The 18,519-nt window shown below is 40.2% G+C and overlaps 1 protein-coding gene across 1 annotated transcript; it reads right to left on the bottom strand.

Annotated features, from left to right (window-relative positions):
- Positions 1-721: 721 nt before the first annotated feature.
- ETNPPL (ethanolamine-phosphate phospho-lyase) lies at positions 722-17,911 on the bottom strand (the record flags this gene model as incomplete). The annotated part of the gene is made up of 12 exons (XM_080697536.1): positions 722-753; positions 2,329-2,459; positions 2,654-2,743; positions 3,785-3,939; positions 4,815-5,040; positions 5,563-5,645; positions 7,794-7,910; positions 8,785-8,875; positions 12,023-12,097; positions 14,293-14,452; positions 14,879-14,997; positions 17,856-17,911. 12 exons carry the CDS (start codon positions 17,909-17,911, stop codon positions 722-724), a joined length of 1,335 nt encoding a protein of 444 aa, XP_080553662.1.
- Positions 17,912-18,519: the final 608 nt, after the last annotated feature.

Genomic DNA, 18,519 nt, shown 5'->3' with positions numbered 1-18,519 from the left:
TTTTAATCACGAAAAGGACTTTGCTGACTGCACTGGACGTGCAGGGGGGCGCTGGGCACTGTGTGTTCTTTTATGCATCGAAGTCATAAGCAAACAATAAATTATGCAACGAAGCCTCTCAAGTTTTTTGCCTTTCTGTTCCCTGACCCAGGGTGCTCTTTCTCACACCCTGGGCAGCTCGGGAAGAGAATGGAAAGGCCCTCTACTGGAAGCACACCAAATGCAGAAACTAGGCCACTTAGTCCAAAGGATTTCCAGGACCCGCTGCCATCCGAAGCTTCCAATTCAGTTCATTTCAGAATCAAGCTCTGGCGCCTTGGAATCGCACTGCTGATGCCGCTGCCGAGGCTGAGGAGCAGTGTGTTAACCGGGGGCAGAGCCGTCACACAAGAAGGAGCAGGGGCTGGTTCTTACCCCCAGCTGGCTTCTTTGCAGGCCAGAACGGATGTACGTATGTATTGTTATGGCAATGATCCTATAAAAATAACTCTTTGACTTTGTCTCAAACGATGTGACATTGTCTTCAGAAATTTAATTGTGCGCCCAAATTGCAACAATAATTTGATCCTACCCTGGGCTGGTTCTGTTTTAATGGCCATGTTGCAGTTTTTTAATTTGCATTTTTCCCCTTATATTCTTAAAGCTTTAAATTTTTCCTTTGCAATGAATGTAGCCAATGCTTACCATTGTTCTAGATGGAGTATTCCCAGAGATTATACTTTCAGTTTTGGCTCCCAATGGCTTCTTCTAAAACTAAATCAAGAAAGATATGGAGGAGAATGAATAACACAAGAATATTTAAAAAACACTTTTCAGTGTCTATAGAAATATCCTTAATAAAGAGTAAGAGGTAAATGTAAAGTGTTGACAGAAGTGTCACTATTAAAACTGCTGGTTTAAAATTCTTATTGTAGTATTTATCAGTATCTTTTATAGGCAACTCAAGCCCATTTACCCATGCCTCATTCACTTTATTCTCAGGAGATTTCCTGGCCTGCTGCTAATGATGCTCAAGCTCTGAGCTGGCAACATCAGCGCAGCTCACCCCCAGCCTGCACCACTCCTTCCACCTGGAGCTCCGGGGCCAGAGGACATGCAGGCTCATGGGATGCTGGCCAGATGTGCACTCTCTGAGTGTAAAGAGTGACCTTATCGTAAACAACAGGGCAACTCTCAGGTTTCTAAGCATGAGTTATCTATTGTGTAGGCTGTTTTGGTTTCTGATTTTTCAGCCTTCTCCTAACTACAAAATGTGAGAAGTGAGGGAAGAAGTTGAATCTTAATATTAACCAAAGCAACCACAAAAATGAACTAACTTTTCAATAGTTCTTTAGAATATTCAATACGATTTTACAGTGCATATTAACTTTCTAATTCAATTTATGTTCATAACAGAAAAATAAATTAGACTAATTGCATAATATAAATAAAGTAAAGGTAAGTTCCCTTCGTAGGCTGTGATTCTGACTGGCAAGTCCTTCACTAAGTCAGTTCCAATAAAAAGGCCAACACCCTGGGGAAGACAAAAAACAAAGCTTGACACATTCTACTGAGCACTGCGTGTCACAGCAAGTTGACACTGTCCCCAAACTGAAGCGTAATTTAAAGCTAAATCAGGGCCAATGCCCCAATGATTAATTGGTGCATGCCTGTAATCCCAGTACTTAGGAGGTTGACATAGGAGGATGGCAGGTTTGAGATCAGCCTCAGCAACTTAGTAAGGACTGTTTCTAAATAAATAAATAAGAAGTGTTGCGGGTATAATTTGGAGGTAGAATGCCTCTGGGTTCAATTCCCAGTACCAAATCAAACAACTAAATTGGAATAAGACAAAATACAAATATTTTAAATATTATTTTGAAAAGAAAGATTAAAGCACAAAGTCAAGGAATCAGCATTTATTAAAAAATGGTTAGCTATAGCCTGCAATTTTTATTAAAATATTTTAATGGTACAAAGCTGAAATACTACACTTCAGTATTTGTGATACAAGGTACAATGCAGACACGCAGTTTTAAATATCCTAGCTGTCCCAAAGTAAAAACGAACCATAAAAATATGCCAGTGTGCTATTTCAGTAAAAACTTACATTTGGAGTTGCCTGAGTATAACTAAGAGCCCGTGTAGTTGTTTTTTTTTTTTTTTTTTTGTTTTTTTTTTTTGCTATCTGTTTCTAGTTTTAAATGGGAAGTCACACATTTATTTCTGCCCAGCCTCACTTCCATCAGCAATAGCAAGAGGCTCCTGGTTACATAAGACCCGACTGGGGGTCAGGTGGGGAGGAGGGAGAAGAAGGCAAGGAGACATCGTAAAGACCTGTGGACCAACCTGCTAAAATTCCATCCAGTTGGTCCACCATAAACCTGGCATCTTCTTCAGTGAAGCACAGAGGTGGCTTTATTTTAAGCACATTTCTGTGTGGTCCATCGGTGCTGAGAAGCACTCCCTTTTCTTTCATCCTAATTAGTGCAGGAAACACATGTGAATGCATACACACGATAACGAAGATTATATAAGAACCGTGGGAATATGACACAGTCAGATATTTTGCCTTTGAGGAGCCCACGTTTATAAACTGCATGTCTTAAATATTCCTCTTTTGAGGAGAGGAAGTTAAGGAAGCTTTGCTAAGTGGGAGTGGAGGAGCGTTTACTTGTAGATGACATGCTGAGCTTCGGCTGTGGCAGGAGTTCTTCTCTTGTGGTCCTTCACTAAGTCAATTCCAATAAAAAGGCCGACGCCCCTGGGGAAGACAGAAAACAAAACTTGACACACTCTACTGAACATGCATTGTCACTGGAAGTTGACACTGTCCCCAAACTGAAACTTAATTTAAAGCCAAATGTGATACTCTTTAAATGTAATTGTAATTGATTATTTTTTCCCCTTGGCACTAGGGATTAAACCCAGGGGTGCTCTGCCTTCAAACTATAACTCAAGCCTTTTTTATTTTTTATTTTGAAACAGGGTCTCCCAATTTGCTTAGGTTGGCCTTGAACCTATGATCCTCCTGTCTCAGCTCCCCAAGTACTGGGACTACAAGTATGTGTCCCCGACGCCTGACTTGTTGCTGATTTTTCACTAATACAAGATACCAATCCAATATCCACAGTTCTTTGTAGTTTTTGACATCAAGTTTTTTCTCACTTTATTATAAAAGAAAGGGGCTGCTGGGCGTGGTGGCGCACGCTTGTAATCCCAGCATTGGGGAGGCTGAGACAGGAGGATCACAGTTCGAGGACAGCCTCAGCTACTTAGTGAGGCCCTTTGCAGCTCACTGAGACCCTGTTTCAAAATAAAGAATAAGTAAATTGGGCTGAGAGTGTAGCTCAGAGATAGAAGGCCCCTGGGTTCCATTCCCAGTGCCACAAAAAAAAAAATGGGGTGTTTAAGAAAACCTTTTCATGCTCTTTAGTTTCTCAGACCATGTATGCTGATAAATGTTTTAATGTATCTATGAAAAGTATCCAACATTTTAGGGTAGTACTTTAAATAATTTTCTATAACTCACTTAGAGCTACTTTAAGTTTCTTCCTTCATCTTCTGGGTGCTGAAAATTTCCTAGCTTTGTGAAATATAAAAGTATGAAAGTCAGGAAAGATATACGCAAATGCTAACAGTGGTGATATCTGGTTTCTACATTAGGAATGATTTTTGTTTCTGTGTTTCTCAATGTTTTATAGATTTGGTCTTATATACTTTATTTTAAACTTATAAAATAAATTGTAAGTTTTTTTATTTTGAAAACATGAATAACTACATGACAACTTCATGATAAACATACCTAATGTCTCCTATCAAAGTATGTTTAGCCTTCTGTTTATTCAGTAACTCAATAAGGTAATTTCCTACTCTTGTAGCATTCCCCTGAAGGTCTTCATTTTCAATTATATCCAGGACAGCCAAACCAACAGCACAAGACACTGGGTTTCCTCCATACTGTAGGGAGAAAACATAACCATTGGATGAGTGATATCACTTCATCCATGAGAAACTTAGCTCCTACAAACATAAGTGAAAATACAATTTGAATATTTTTTCTCTTATTATATTAATTTATCTGATTTAGAATACAGCCTGGTTCTATGTATTTCGGATTTTGTAAAAACCTATTCTCCATGCTGCAGAGCTGGTACGGAGGACTGTCAGGGAACTTAGGTTCATCCAGATACCAACAAAAGGCATCATGGGAACTGAGGATTTTAAAATGCAGCCAATAATGGCATTGTGGTTCCTACCCTGAAGAAGCAAGTAAAAATGGTGAAGATATGACATGACCTTTGAATAATTTATATCCTTATATTTGAATCTTAATTTTAGCTGTAACAATGCTGTTATACATATTGTATAAACACAGTAATTTTTCCAAGCCTAAATCTTATAATGTTGAGGAATAAAGCCATGAAAATAGAAATTTCCAAACATAAAATTTTAGTATCTCTTATGATAGTTGTAAAACATTTATAGTATTGAATCACCTACCTACTTTGAAAGGGTTTAGGGGTTTACGTGTACTATAAAAACAAAGAAGATCACATGGTCTGTTAATGGAAATATTCAAATCTCCAAAGTTTAGCAGGAGAGCCATCTATCATTAGAAAAATTAATAGAGTGGCTTTAGGAAAAGGAAAGGTACATTAGGAAAAATACAAGAAACGCTGTGCCAGATAAAATCAGACTGGATCAAAGTTGGGCGAGGGCTCTACAGTGGTCATATAGCAACACTGAGCCTTATTCTTTACAACACTGTCAAAAAGTGTAAGAACAAGCTTTCTTTTTCCCTCTTAGAACTAGAGTTGTGAGTCGAAGTTTACCGTGTTGAAATACTCCATCCCAGAGCTAATGAAGGCTTCTGCGATCTCTTTGGTCGTGACTACACATGCCATGGGGTGGCCGTTGCCCATTGGTTTTCCCATAGTGACAATGTCTGGAACGAAGTCTTCGCCGTGCATCTGGAAGCTCCAGAAATATTTCCCAACTCGGCCAAAGCCTACCTGAACTTCATCAGCTATGAATACACCCTGTGCTCCGCGTACATATCTGAAAAGCAAAGATGTATTATCATGCCTTCTGATCGCCAATAGTTCCCAAGCCTACCTACAAAAATACAGATCATTAAAGACAAAAATATATTAACCTGGAGCCTTAATCTGTACCAAAATATCTTAGTATTCAGAACCCCATATAGGCTTACAATATAATCACATACTTTCTGGGTTAAATATTTTCCACACTGTGTTTGTGCTTAAAGTAACTATATTGCAGTATTTTAAATGGGAAGAGAAAGAATCAAATAAGTAGCTTTTAGCAGGGTCAATCTTAAAATTTCTATTAATTGGTAAGAATTAGGTACCAGCCAATCAGACATGCTGGTAAACTTTTTATTTGCTGGATCTTGGGGAAGGTCATGGGAGCATCCGAGAGTCCTGAGATGGTAGCCACTCAGGAATAGTTATCTGCCAGCTAGTCTGGAAGAATTTCAATATATTAGCAACAGTATGGCCCTACAGAATTGTCACAGCGCCCTCTGTCTGACCACGGATGCCCAAGTCAAGTACATACTCTGCCACTTTTTGGAAGTAGCCTGCTGGAGGAATTATTTGTCCGCCACAACTCTGCATGGATTCAGCAATAAAGGCAGCAATCTATACAAGAGAAGATGGGGTCAAAGTCCATTAGGTCTCTCCTATCCCCCGAATAAAGAGGATTGTTCAGAGAGCAGGTTATTGGAAACATAAGTAAGAATAAACCTGTTTTAAGTGGCAGACAGACCTTTTGATTAACATGAACAGTGAAGATGTTTATGCTGGAAAGACATCTGATCTAAAGCATTTGTCTTTGAAATTTTAGGGTGCCAATAAATCTTCTACATGATTTATTGAACATGGAGATGAGACGGCAACTTCCATTTCTCCATAATTCATTTAAGTACAGTGATTTTATTAGAATGAGCTAGATAAGCTGATGTCTTGGTCAGTCTTTGATGACAACATCCAAAAATTTACCCAAGTATCACCCAGGTGGCACCTGTTTCCAAGCTTGGTGAATCAAACTATGTGAGGCTGGAGTTGGCATCAAGGAAATGGGAAGGTGCTTTGTGGCCACATAGGATAGTTACTCTGCTATGTGTTTAAGTCTTGCCCTGAACCAGGCTTACCTTCGTGGTTAGGCAACTCACAATAGGAACTAAAGATGAAGTGTTCTAGAGGCTAAGGAAGGAGAGGTAGAAAGTAGAGAATGCTAAAGTAAGAAGAGAAAGTACAAGAAGAGCATGGGATAAGAAAACAAGAGGCCCAGGGTTTTAGTTCTGACTACCCCATCACAACTGCTTTAGCTCGGGTTAAATCCTTCATTCTCTAGTTATATCTTAGCCATAAAATAGAGGCGGTTGCTCTCCAGAAATTTCTAATTTAAAATTCCATGACTTTGCCAGCACATTTAGCATCCAGAAACACCCACCTTATATTTGCTTGTTAGTTTTAGCATTGCTAACATCATGTCACCAACCCCACACTATTGAATGCTAATAGTCTTTTTTTGTTGTTGTTGTTGTTTTTGGTGGTACTGGGATTCCTGAAAACCCTTCTACCTCCGGGTTACACTCCCAGACCTATTTTTTTTTATACTGTTTTATTTGGAAACAGGGTCTCTCAAGCCAGTGAGGCTGGCTTCGAACCTGCATGATCCTCCTGTCTCCACCTCCCAAGTGCGGGGATTACAAGCATGTGCCACCATGCCCAGCGAATGCTAATATTCTCAAAAAATTATTGTGACTCTTTTTCAGCAGCAAAAAATCCATATGTCTTGTAAAAGTATGCCTTTCCCTCCCTGAAAGTACTTTTTACCATTAAAGTAAAGAGGTATAGACTATATTTAAAGAGGAAGAGTATAAAGTTTCCTGCCACAGTTAGACTTTTGGGTCTATTGCACAGAAATATCACAGAAGACTGTATGGAATAGGTTGGAAAGAAAAAGAAGAAACAGTTCAGAAATGTGAATGGTTCTCCAGTCATAAAGACAAAAATATTTAAATTAATTGGAAGAACCTGATAATTTTCATTTGAACTAGAAGGATTTTTGAAAAATTGCCAAATATATGCCCTAAGTAAAATTAAAGGCAAAATATCATCAAGTTGAACTAAATAGCCACATCAGTAATCCTCAAATGGGCTGAGAATTGTATATTAAGCTAATGCAGTAGTGTAAAGACTGAAAAATAAAAACTCTTTTCTTTCTAGAACTTTGTTCTGTTTGAGAAGTCTAGGCTCAGCTGAAAGGACGTTTGCTGCCTTGGTTTACCCAGGTGCAGACCAGGGCCAGGCTCCAGGGTTTCGGGAAGGCTGAACTACTTCAAAGGAGCACCCCTTCCCTATGAACTGGAAGAGTGTGCTTGTGCTAAGGCTCCGGGGCCACTCTGCCTCGTCTCTTCCCTTTTACCATACAGCCACCCCCGGAGCTCCTCCCAGAGGGAAGAGTCTGCCCCTGAGTAGGACCTTTCTTAATTTTCTCTTTCCCACCTCTCTGCACCCGTCCTGTCTACTACAGAAGAGGTCAGGGTTAGGCCACCAGTTCTGCAAGGAGCATAGTGATTGCATTTCCAGGCTAAATATAAGGAGATGGTCTGAGAGGCATGACTGTAATAATGCACTTTTTGAAATATGAACCAAACGAAGATGTAACCAGAGAAGAACAGAAAGGGAATTTAGATCTAATCCTTTTTCTTCTCTACAGTTAATTACAATAGTTTCAATTTATTTTATAAAAGATGCTAACGTGTTTTCTCAAATGCCAACCTTCCTTCCATTCTTATGAGCTTCTTCAATAATTTTCTTCACTTCATCTGCATAAGCACCGGCTGGGTCTGTATGGTTTTCTCTATATTTTCCTCTGTAAGTGTCCGGAGCTGGTGCCTGAAAAAATCAAATGATACAGTTGCTTGTTATTTGGCTTTCAGACAAACTTAAAAAGAGGCATTTTCCCACAAAGGCATATTAGAAAGGTAATTGTGTCTATTTGAGTGATTCTTGGTTCATTTTTTTTTTTCTTTAACATTTCTGAATTCTGTGTAGAACTGAAATCTTTGAATTATGATCAGGAGCTTAGATTTGCTCTCAGGTTCTGATAAATCAAAAAGTTATCCCTATTCACATAAATAGCAAATTTGAATAAACAGCAGGATTATATTATACAAAAGTGCCAATAAACACAAACTGTATTAATTATCCTATACTTAAAATGAATAATTATCAACTATATCATAAGTAATAAACATTCAGAGAAGTAAAGAGCACCTTAGCACAGACTCCAGATCTTAAAAACTTAAAAGAAGGTATTGATGACTTCCTTAAGAAAGTCTGCCAATGCACAGCACAAACATACCAAATGAATTTCACTGTTTCAAGCAACTTAGTTGTTTTTCTTTATTTGACTTCATAAATCCGCATAATAATTTAACTTAGAGCAAATTTTATAATAGTCATACAAACTCTAACTCTGACTTTTGAGTTGGCATTAGTGATAGAAAAAGTAATGGAAGATCAAGGACCAAGAACAAAATGACAGTAGCTAATAGCATGTGCTACCACTAAACTCATTCGCCTACTGCAGTGCTCACCCAGGGACCTCATTTTGTCATCACGCAGTCCTTTAACCTCAGCAAGACAAATTACTGCTCTAGATCAGTCCCTTTTCCTTGGAACTAATCTGATAAAGGTATTGAGTTGGGTCACCAAAAGGCATGCTTCTAGCAGTAACATTTCGACTCAAGGATTCTCAGATACTTACTACATGTACAAATTCTTTTTTGACATCTTGGCCCTTCCGAAATTTATATGGACTGATCTCAATTAAAGATGTTAGGTGGCCATGGTAAGCACTGAAAAGAAAAAAGAACAGTAACCAAAATTGGCCCAAGAAGGATGCTTTTCTAATATATGAAAAGACAGTGTTGCTTATTTATTACCCATATGCATCCACGTAGGGAGAATTTCAATGTTGGTGGCAGATTTAACTGCATACAATTTTCATGGCAAGACTGCCCACTTAACGTATCCATCTCCCTCTGTACATGCAATAAAGCACACAGAAAGCCAAGGATGTATCTTTCCCGTTTTAACAGATACATGATTACTTTGGGTTATATTGCTAGGTTGTCTAAATACGAAAAAAGTTATTTTCTAAATCTTCATGCAAAATTTCACATGTATATATATTTAAAATGTATTTGATAGTTAAATTCTGGCAAATTTTGAAAAGATCTTCTTTATTTTCTGTAGTTCTTGGTATTGAGTGAAAGCCACTTTATATCAAAGAATAGGCACGTGTTTATGTTTGAGATGATTTCTAAAAGATGTCCAACTGTAAATACTAGGCACATTGTCTTTAGAAAGGAATGGGAGGGCTCTTCAAGAAAAACAGACTGAGAGGTGACCAAGTGGCTAAGAAAGTCCCTTCTCTCACTTTTCCTTTTTCTGTTTCTTACCCAAAAATATAATTGGAACATCTGGAAAGGAAATAATAGAAAGCCCATAAGCAGATAAACCAAAGAGGAAGAATTTGCCCTATCACAGAATAAGACATGCTGCAAAATCTTAGTAAGAAAATTAGTATGCTATTAGGATAAGAATGTAGAGATCACTGGAATAGAAACCTCAGAGACACAGCTCTACACAAGTGGTAAGGAAGTAGGGACCAGCCGGGCGTGGTGACGCATGCTTGTAATCCTAGCATTCAGGAGGCTGAGACCGGAGGATCACAGTTGAAGTAAAGTGTTGAAGCATAAAAAGTGGAAACAGAAAAAGCTGTAATTTTTTTGTAAAATGAAGTGATACACATAAAAGAATACACATTTTACACGAAGCAAAAATAAAAATATACTCATTGACTACATTAGTATAGTTGTCTGTAGGGGAGGGAGGATGGGAATAAGAGAGAAATGGGCGCCCAAAGAGGCTCGTGTCGTAATACTCAAAAGCTGAGATTGCCTTATGTTTGCTAGCAAGGGGACTTTGCAGATGTGATTAATTTAAGGATGTCGCGATGGGAAGATTATCCAGGGTTATCTGGGTGGGTGCAACATGATCATAAAGGTACCGTAAGTAGAAGGAGGAGGAAGAGGGCTCAGAGGCAAAGATGGAGATGTGAGGATGGATGCAGAGGCTGGAGGGACTCTGAACGTGAAGGAAGGAATCCAGAGCTGAGGGAACAGCAAGGAACCCCCACCCCCCGCACCTGCAGAGAGGGCGCGGCCTGCTGATACCTTGATGTTAGCCTAGGGAGACCTATTTTGGATTTCTGACCCTCAGAAATGTAAGATAATAAGCCTGTATTGCCTAAATCCCTAAGTTTGTGGTATCAAATATAGTAATAATAAAAACTACTATGTCAAGCATTGCATCACATGAACCAAGCCTATAGAAAAGTATGAAATGAGGCGCATATTTAGTTCCACCCTCTGCAACTGAGGTTTGTGAGATGGGGGAATAAAAAAAAATTAAACAAGCAAAAATATCCGCTGGTAAAATAAAAGCTGTCAGGTTTCTTGTTTAAAATATAATAATAAAGCCAGGCATGATGGCGCATGCTGGTAATCCCAGCATTCAGGAGGCCGAGACTGGAGGATCACGCCTCAGCTAATTAGTGAGGCCCTCTGCAGCTTCGTGAGACCCTGTTTCAAAATAAAAATACAAAATAGGGCAGGGGTGTGGCTTGGAGGTCGTAAATGTTCCTGGGTTACATCCTCAGACCCCCCCCACACACAAAAAAAATGTAATAATAAGCTAGGTGTGGTGGCATATGCTTGTAATCCCAGTACCTGGGAGGCTGTAACAGGAGGATTGTGGTTCAAGGCCAGCCTCAGCTAGTGAGGCCCTTCACAACTTAGTGAGACCCTGTTTCAAAATAAAGAATAAAGCCAGGCATGGTGGTGCACACTTGTAATCCCAGCGCTTGGGAGGCTGAGACAGGAGGATCACACAGATTTGCAGCCAGCCTCAGCTACTTAGTGAGGCTCTCAGCAACTTAGTGAAACCCTGTTTCCAAATAAAGTACACATATATAGTACATATATAAATAAAGTACATATATATATATAAATAAAGTATATATATATATACTTTAAGTATATATATACATATATATGTATATATATACTTATATATAAGTATATATACTTATATATACATATATACATATATATGTGTGTATATATATATATATATATATATATATATATATATATATATATGTCTGCAAGTATAGCCTGGTGGTAGAAAAGCCCATGGGTTCAACCCCCAGTACCACACACACACACACACACACACACAAAAATAAAGAATAAAAAATAGGGCTGGGGGGGTAGCTCAGAATTCCATCCCTAATACCTCAAAAAATATAAAAATAAACTGTGTGCATGAATATTTGTATCACTTTGAATCTCACTATGATTTATAAAATGTAATAAATTCATGTTTGAAAGGTAAGACTGAAAGTGACTGTTAATAGTCACACACTAACGAGAAAATATTAAATCTTACTTAACTGTTGGTTTTTGTTTTAAATTGTCTTTAAAATTAATTACAGTGAGCCGGGCGTGGTGGCGCATGCTTGTAATCCCAGCATTCGGGAGGCTGAGACCTGGAGGATCGCGGTTCACGGACAGCGTCAGCTACTTAGGTCCTCTGCAACCCAGTGAGACCCAGTTTCAAAATAAAGAATAAAAAGTAGGGCAGGGGGTGTAGCTTGGAGGTTGAATGCCCCTGGGCTTCATCCCCAGACCCGCCAAAAAAAAAAAATTAATTACAGTGGATAATCACATTAGTGAAATGAATGCTTGAAGCTTTAAGAAATGGCCGGGCGTGGTGGCGCACGCTTGTAATCCCCGCGCTAGGGAGGCAGAGACAGGAGGATCGCACAGGTTCGAAGCCTTTCTCTACATGCACTTATGGTATTAGCATGGATAGGATCAGTACAGTGGTGTCTCTGATGGGGCTTCTTGCTTAGAAATCTCGTGTTCAAGACTTACTGGTCAAGAGTGATCACATCTTGATGGCCTCGGAACTGCCGGGCCAGGCGTAAGGCTAAGTCATTGGCTTCAGATCTGTTAACATAGTAGAGAGAAGGAACAGTGTAACCATCTCTTTTTAAAATATTTTCCAATGTTAATTACAAAAATCATAAAGTCATATTTACTCACAGACTTATAAAGTCTTCCCTTTCAATCTTGCCCACCCCACACTCACTTCACTTTCTAATATGAGCTCCCCAGATGTTTCCAGTGAAGAATGGGGCGTACAGAAAAGCCCAGGAAATATTACAGATGCGTTGCCCGTTTCAAATGATAGTCCAGTTCAGCCACACCTTAGTCAGCTATCCTGAGATACTAAGAAGCCTGCATGAGTAAGACTGACCTCCAGAGAAGGGGAGGCTGAGAGCCCTGTAGCTGGCTGCCAAACTGTATTGTTTTCATTTAAAAATTGATTAATTCCCGTATTTATAAAATGAAATTCATATGTTTTCTATCTGACTCAGAGACTCTAAATATACTATCCAGACATGGAGGAAAAAAATTATTTGTGGGATCTTTGCTATCTACTGATATCACATTGAGTGTTTACTTTTGTTTATTCTCATAACAACTCTACAAGAAAAGTCTTGCCATCCCCTTTTATGGTTGTAAAATAACCTCAAAAAGACTTAGCAACCAGAAGGTTTTATAGCTGATAAGAGGTTAAAGCCAGGATTCAGACTGAGGCTGTATAACTAGAAGGTTTTTTGTTTTTGTTTTTTTTTTTTTTTGTATTAGGGATTGAACTCAGAAGCATTCTCTATCTGAGCTACACTCCCAACACTTTTTAATCTTTGTATTTTTGTTTTTTTAATTTTTTGGTGGTACTGGGGTTCCTGGAAACCCTTCTACCTCTGGGCTACACTCCAGACCCATTTTTATATTTTTTAAAATTTGGAAACGGGGTCTCTTAAGCCAGAAAGACTGGCTTTGAACCTGCATGATCCTCCTATATTTGCCTCCCAAGCACAGGGATTACAAGTGTGTGCCACCACACCGGGCTTTATTTTTTATTTTGAAACAGGGTCTTGCTAATTACTGAAGGTCTCAGTTGCTGAGGCTGGCCTTGAACCTGCAATCCTCCTGTCTTGGTCTCCCAAGTACTGGGATGACAGGTGTAGTCACAGCACTTGGCATCAAAACTATTACTCTTTGCACCAGATGTACTTTGTCGTATTCAGTCTTTTGGGAAAGTGCTGTTTTTGAGTAATCCCTCTTTGACAGCATGATTTTTTTAGAAATGAAAGTCAAATACTGTGTTGCATTTATTAAAGGCAGAAACCTGTTATAATGACACATTAGATCCTAAAATACCTTCTCAATTCTTTACAAAGAAAAGACATTCTGGTTATAAGTTTGGCTTCAAAATATTTCAGAAAAAATGAATCACTGGAAATCATATAAGCAAACATTTACACAATTTCGAGAAATTAATTTATATCTATTATCTATCAATCATCTATCTATCTATATATGGGAGTTTCAGCTTTCCTAACATAACAATGCATTTTAAGCTTTACATATCATTAGACATGTATTTTCAAAAACATACTTTTAGTATCTGTATAATATTTAATAGGATAAATATGTAATCATTTGGATTTATAGAATTTAAAACTTAGAATGTATCTATTGAATTTTCTTTTAACTTTTTTTTTCTTTTTGCAGTACAAAGGATGGAATCCAGGGACATTCTCCCTCTGAGCTACACCCCCAGCCCTATTTTTAATTTTTTATTTTGAAACGGTCTCACTGAGTTGCAGAGGGCCTCACTAAGTAGCTGAGGCTGTCCGCGAACCGTGATCCTCTGGTCTCAGCCTCTCATTTCTTTCCTTTCTTATGTTTGTGTTGGGGCAAGACACTCAATTTTCATGGAAAAACAAATCAACCAAACATTTTACAAAAGTTATGGCTTGTTTAGTAGGAATATTTCTTGAATAAAATTCCTCATTAATGTTTTGAAAGATCTTGGTCTATTGCTTCTTTGGCTACTTACTCTTCTGCCTGAAGAGGTGAGCATCATATGACCAGGTAGGCGCAGAATCAGGAAATAAACAGAAGAAACAGAAAGGCCAGGCTCCGAATGTACATCACTTGGAGACTGGTAAGAATTCCACCGAATTCTTTTAGACATCTATGCTCTCCCACAAATTAAAAGGGGAGATGTACACAAGAGGGTAGACAGAGTTTGATGGCATTGAGGTTGGGTGAAAAACCTGGAAACATACCCCGAATTTGTAAAGTAGCAAACAGAGAGTTTCTCCGGCAGGGTTGCTGAAAGGCGCCTGGCATACTCCACAAGGTTGTCATGGAGGAATCGAGAATTTGTATTTAGCAGTTCCATCTGTTTTAGAGAGGCTTTGACCACTTCCGGGTGACAGTGTCCCACTAAAATTTAGACAAAAGCCCAAGGAATATGATACAGTTGTTATTACAGTGAGGCACACTTCCACTGAGCTTAGACTCACACCTTTAAAATTTTTCTATTTTGAAACAAGTTCTTTCCAACTTGTGGAGGCTGGCCTCGAACCTTCGATTCTCCTGTCTTAGTCCTCCCAAGTACTGGGATTATGGGTTTGCACCAGCCATCTAATTACTAAGTGGATGGCTACTAAGTGCAATTCTAAGTGCCTGGAAAATGAGAGGGATTCTTAGGGAAAAAAAAACAGTTGATTTCTTTTCTCTTCCACATTTTGCTGCAACTTTTCCCTCCCCGGGCTGCTCACACACTCAGCACCGCAGCCACCACAATTCCTGAGACAAATCCTGCTTCAGAAACATTGCCTTCAGAGTACTAAGGAGACAGGAGCTTACCATGGGCAACGTTGTTGATGCAGTCCAAGTACCGTTCCCCTTTCTCATCAAACATGTACTGCCTCTGGGCTCGCACTATTTTGATGGGATCCTCAGCAAAAAACACTTTGCACGAGGGCCTAGAAATAATCAAAGGAAATACTTCGGTCTGAAAGGACTCAGTACTTTTCCTCCTAAGCTGAGTTCACTACCAGTGGAAAGTTACGATTACATAAACAGAAGAGACAACACCTTGGATGGCATGTATTTTTTTTTCCATTTCATATCGGCTTGAAACCTTTAATCCCACATTTATACCACTGCTCACATTTCTGATGCTGATTATATGAAATGTCCCACAATTTGACAACTCGATTTAGAGGCGTATGAGTCAGCGGGCTGATCACACAAACCAGTAACTGATTTTCTTTTTAGAAATTTTATTTTACCCAAAAAATAACCATTTATTTTCCTTCGAGGCTTCCTATGTGTTGGAACTGTTGCATATTTTACAAATATTATCTCATTTAATCCAACAATTCTATAAAATAGGGTCTGTTTTTATTCTCATTTTAGTGGGTGAGGAGACTGAGACATAGAAAAATTAAGAAACTATCAGGCTTAGCTAGCCAGTAAGTGAGAAAACCATAATTTGAAAGTAGGCTCTGTTTGCTGTATTCCAGATGAGTTATTTGTCTTTCTGTCTTTGTCTCCTTCCTGTTTACTTTATAACAAATGAATAGCACTAAAAGATAAATAAAAAGAGCAGATTAAATACTACTTAAAGAGGTTTCAGCCAGGCATGGTGGCGCACGCTTGTAATCCCAGCATTCGGGAGGCTGAGACCGGAGGATCGCGGTTCGCAGACAGCCTCAGCTACTTAGTAAGGCCTCTGCAACTCAGTGAGACCCGGTTTCAAAATAAAGAATAAAAAATAAGGCAGGGATTGTAGCTCGGAGGTCGAATGCCCCTGGGTTCCATCCCCAAACCCGCAAAAAAAAAAAAAAAAAAAAAAAGGTTTCATAGGAGATCATTTTCATTTCCATGTATTTCAAGTGGTATTTGTTCTCTATCAAATAAATATTTTTCTTTTCTTTTCTTTTTCTTTTTGTACTAGAGATGAAAGATTAGAACCCAGAGGCATTCCACCTGATGCCTACACTTCCTTTTATTTTTTTGTTTTGAAACTAGTTTGCTGAGAGTCGATTAGTAGCTGAGGCTGTCCTTGAACCTATGATCCTCCTGTCTCAGGCTCCCATGTACTGGGCTTACAGGTGTGTAACACCACTCCTAGTGGATTTTCTGCTTTTAACAGTGAAACTGGAGGTGGGTAAAGTTGGTGTGTAGATTGATGTTGGTTTTTTCTTTTTTTTTGGTTGTGCTGATATTGAACACAGGGCCCTGAACACGCATGGCAGTGCTTGCCCCTGAGGTACGTCCCCAGTTCCTCACTGAAGTAGGTTTTTGTTTTTGTTTTGTGGTACTAGGATTGACCCCATGGTTGCTCATCCACTGAGCTACATCCTCAGCCCTTTTAATTTTTATTTTATTTTTATACTGACACCAGGTCTTGCTAAGTTGCTCAGCTGATCTTGAACGTGGGATTTTTCCTGCCTCAGTCTCCCGGAGTCGCTGGAATTAACGGTGTGCACCACCATGCCTTGTTTTGTTAAGATAATTTTTAAACAGTAGCTACAATGAAGGTAATATTTAATGAGAATTTCTTGTTGGTTTAGACTCAACTGTTAATTTATACCTGTAAGTTAAGATCCATAGAGAACTTTTTTTCTGTGGCTGGGAGCTGAAAACTAAGGCTTCACCGGGACTTTTTGACATCTTTCCACCTTACCCATCAGACGGCTGGTCCATCCACAGCTACATTCCTCCTCTCAGAATTGTTCTGTTCAAGTCAGAAGCTATTAGGTTGTTGTGGGATCTGATTACAGAGGATTCATAACTAACAGAGTGATTAGAAACAGTGGTCAGTATCAGCCAATGGGGGAGGAATCTGGCCATTTTGACATCTAGAACCCTCCCTGGTTGAGGCCAGGAGCTTCAGTATGAAAAACCCAGCAGCAGCCCGGTGTGGAGGTGCACACCTGTTATCCCAGTAGCTGGAAGGCCGAGACAGGAGTGTCGCAGGTTCCAGGCCGGCCTCAGAAACTTAGCCAGGCCCTGTTTCAGAATAAAAAGTAAGAAAGGAAAGGGGGTGTGGCTCAGAAGTAAAAGGCCCCCAGTTCAATGCCCAGTACCATAAACAACAACACCATAACTCAGTAGCATTTCTCCAAAGAGCACACTGGTCCTTTTCTTCTCTGTGTCTCTGGTCCTCTCTTGCCCACCAGCCCACTCCCTGTGGTCCTTGATTACATGTTGCAGATAGTTAATATCACACTTTTAGTGTTGGCTAAATGCCACACTCATAATTCATAGTTACCTGTATCTTCCAAGAAACCAGACAAATTCTAACACATTCGTTATTCTCATTTGCTTGCTCCTATAAAGTAGGATGCCCCTCCTGCTTTCACAAAAGAGGAGGTGAGCTTGGCGTCACCAGGGGCAGGGGCTGAGCTCAGTCTCCCGCACTCCCCAGTGCATTCCCGGGTCCTTCATAACTTGGACCAAAGAAAAGCCGAGTGGAGGGTTCACTGAAAACAGCATTTTAAAACAAAGTGCACACAGCTTGGGAGAGCAAGGTGCTAACTGCAGCCCCCGATTTTCTAACACAAAGCGGTTTTAAGTTTTTCCACTGGTTAGATTAACCCTTTATAGCTAACTCACACATACAAGGGGGGGGGGGCGTCCATTTTAAACAAGAGGTGTCAGAATTCGTTTGTTTTTCATAGCCATCATCTACAATACTTCTGAGTTCACAGATGAAGCTCCCGAGGGTGGTGGGGTGGCGGCGCCACCTCCTCCCTCCCGGCACCCGGGGAAGGCGGGGCGCCCATAGCTGTGGCCCCGGCTCGCCGGGCTCCGCGCTCCCGCACCGTCTTACCCGATGTGCTTCCCCCGCAGCGCCAGGGTGCTCGGCTTGCTGTACAGCTCGCACATGGCGCCGGTGCTGGGCGCCCGGGGGACTGTCCCCGCGGCCCGGTCTCCCTCGGGTACCCTCGAGGGCCCCCTTCCCTGGGGCGCCGGGGTCACTGCGGGACCCACCGCCTAGGGTCATCCCTTTTAAACCCTGCCGGCCTCGCCCTCCGCCAAGTCCCTCCCGCCGCAGCCTCCCGCCCGGCCCTGCTGGCCAGTCACCCGCCCCGGCCAGCTGGCTTGGCCCTGCCCTGCTGATGCCACCTCCCCGTCCCGGGTTTCTGTCACTCCGTTTAACTCGTCTTTTAGTTCCCAACTTTGCATTGTCTACTTCCTCTGCCTGCGAATTCCCCCTTCCCGCTTTCTCCTCTCTTTTTTTGTGAATTTCTTCATTTTCTTTTTAAAGTTTCAAAGACGCTTCATGGAGATACCAAGACACTATGTAATAGTTATCTCAATTCTCACATAACATAACCAGCCATTTACTCCACGAAAGCAGAAAGCCCTATGTTCTAGAGATAAATAACGCGGACTTAGACTGTTACCTTGGTTGGAAGTGATGGGTATGGTATTTCAGATATCTACTTTGTCTAATTTCTAACACATTCACCTGACCTACTAAGTTCTGTATT

The sequence above is a fragment of the Muscardinus avellanarius genome (assembly GCF_963383645.1).
Source record: "Muscardinus avellanarius genome assembly, chromosome: 6".
In the NCBI taxonomy this organism is placed as follows: Eukaryota; Metazoa; Chordata; class Mammalia; order Rodentia; family Gliridae; genus Muscardinus; species Muscardinus avellanarius.
This window is presented reverse-complemented; position numbering and strand designations above follow the sequence as displayed.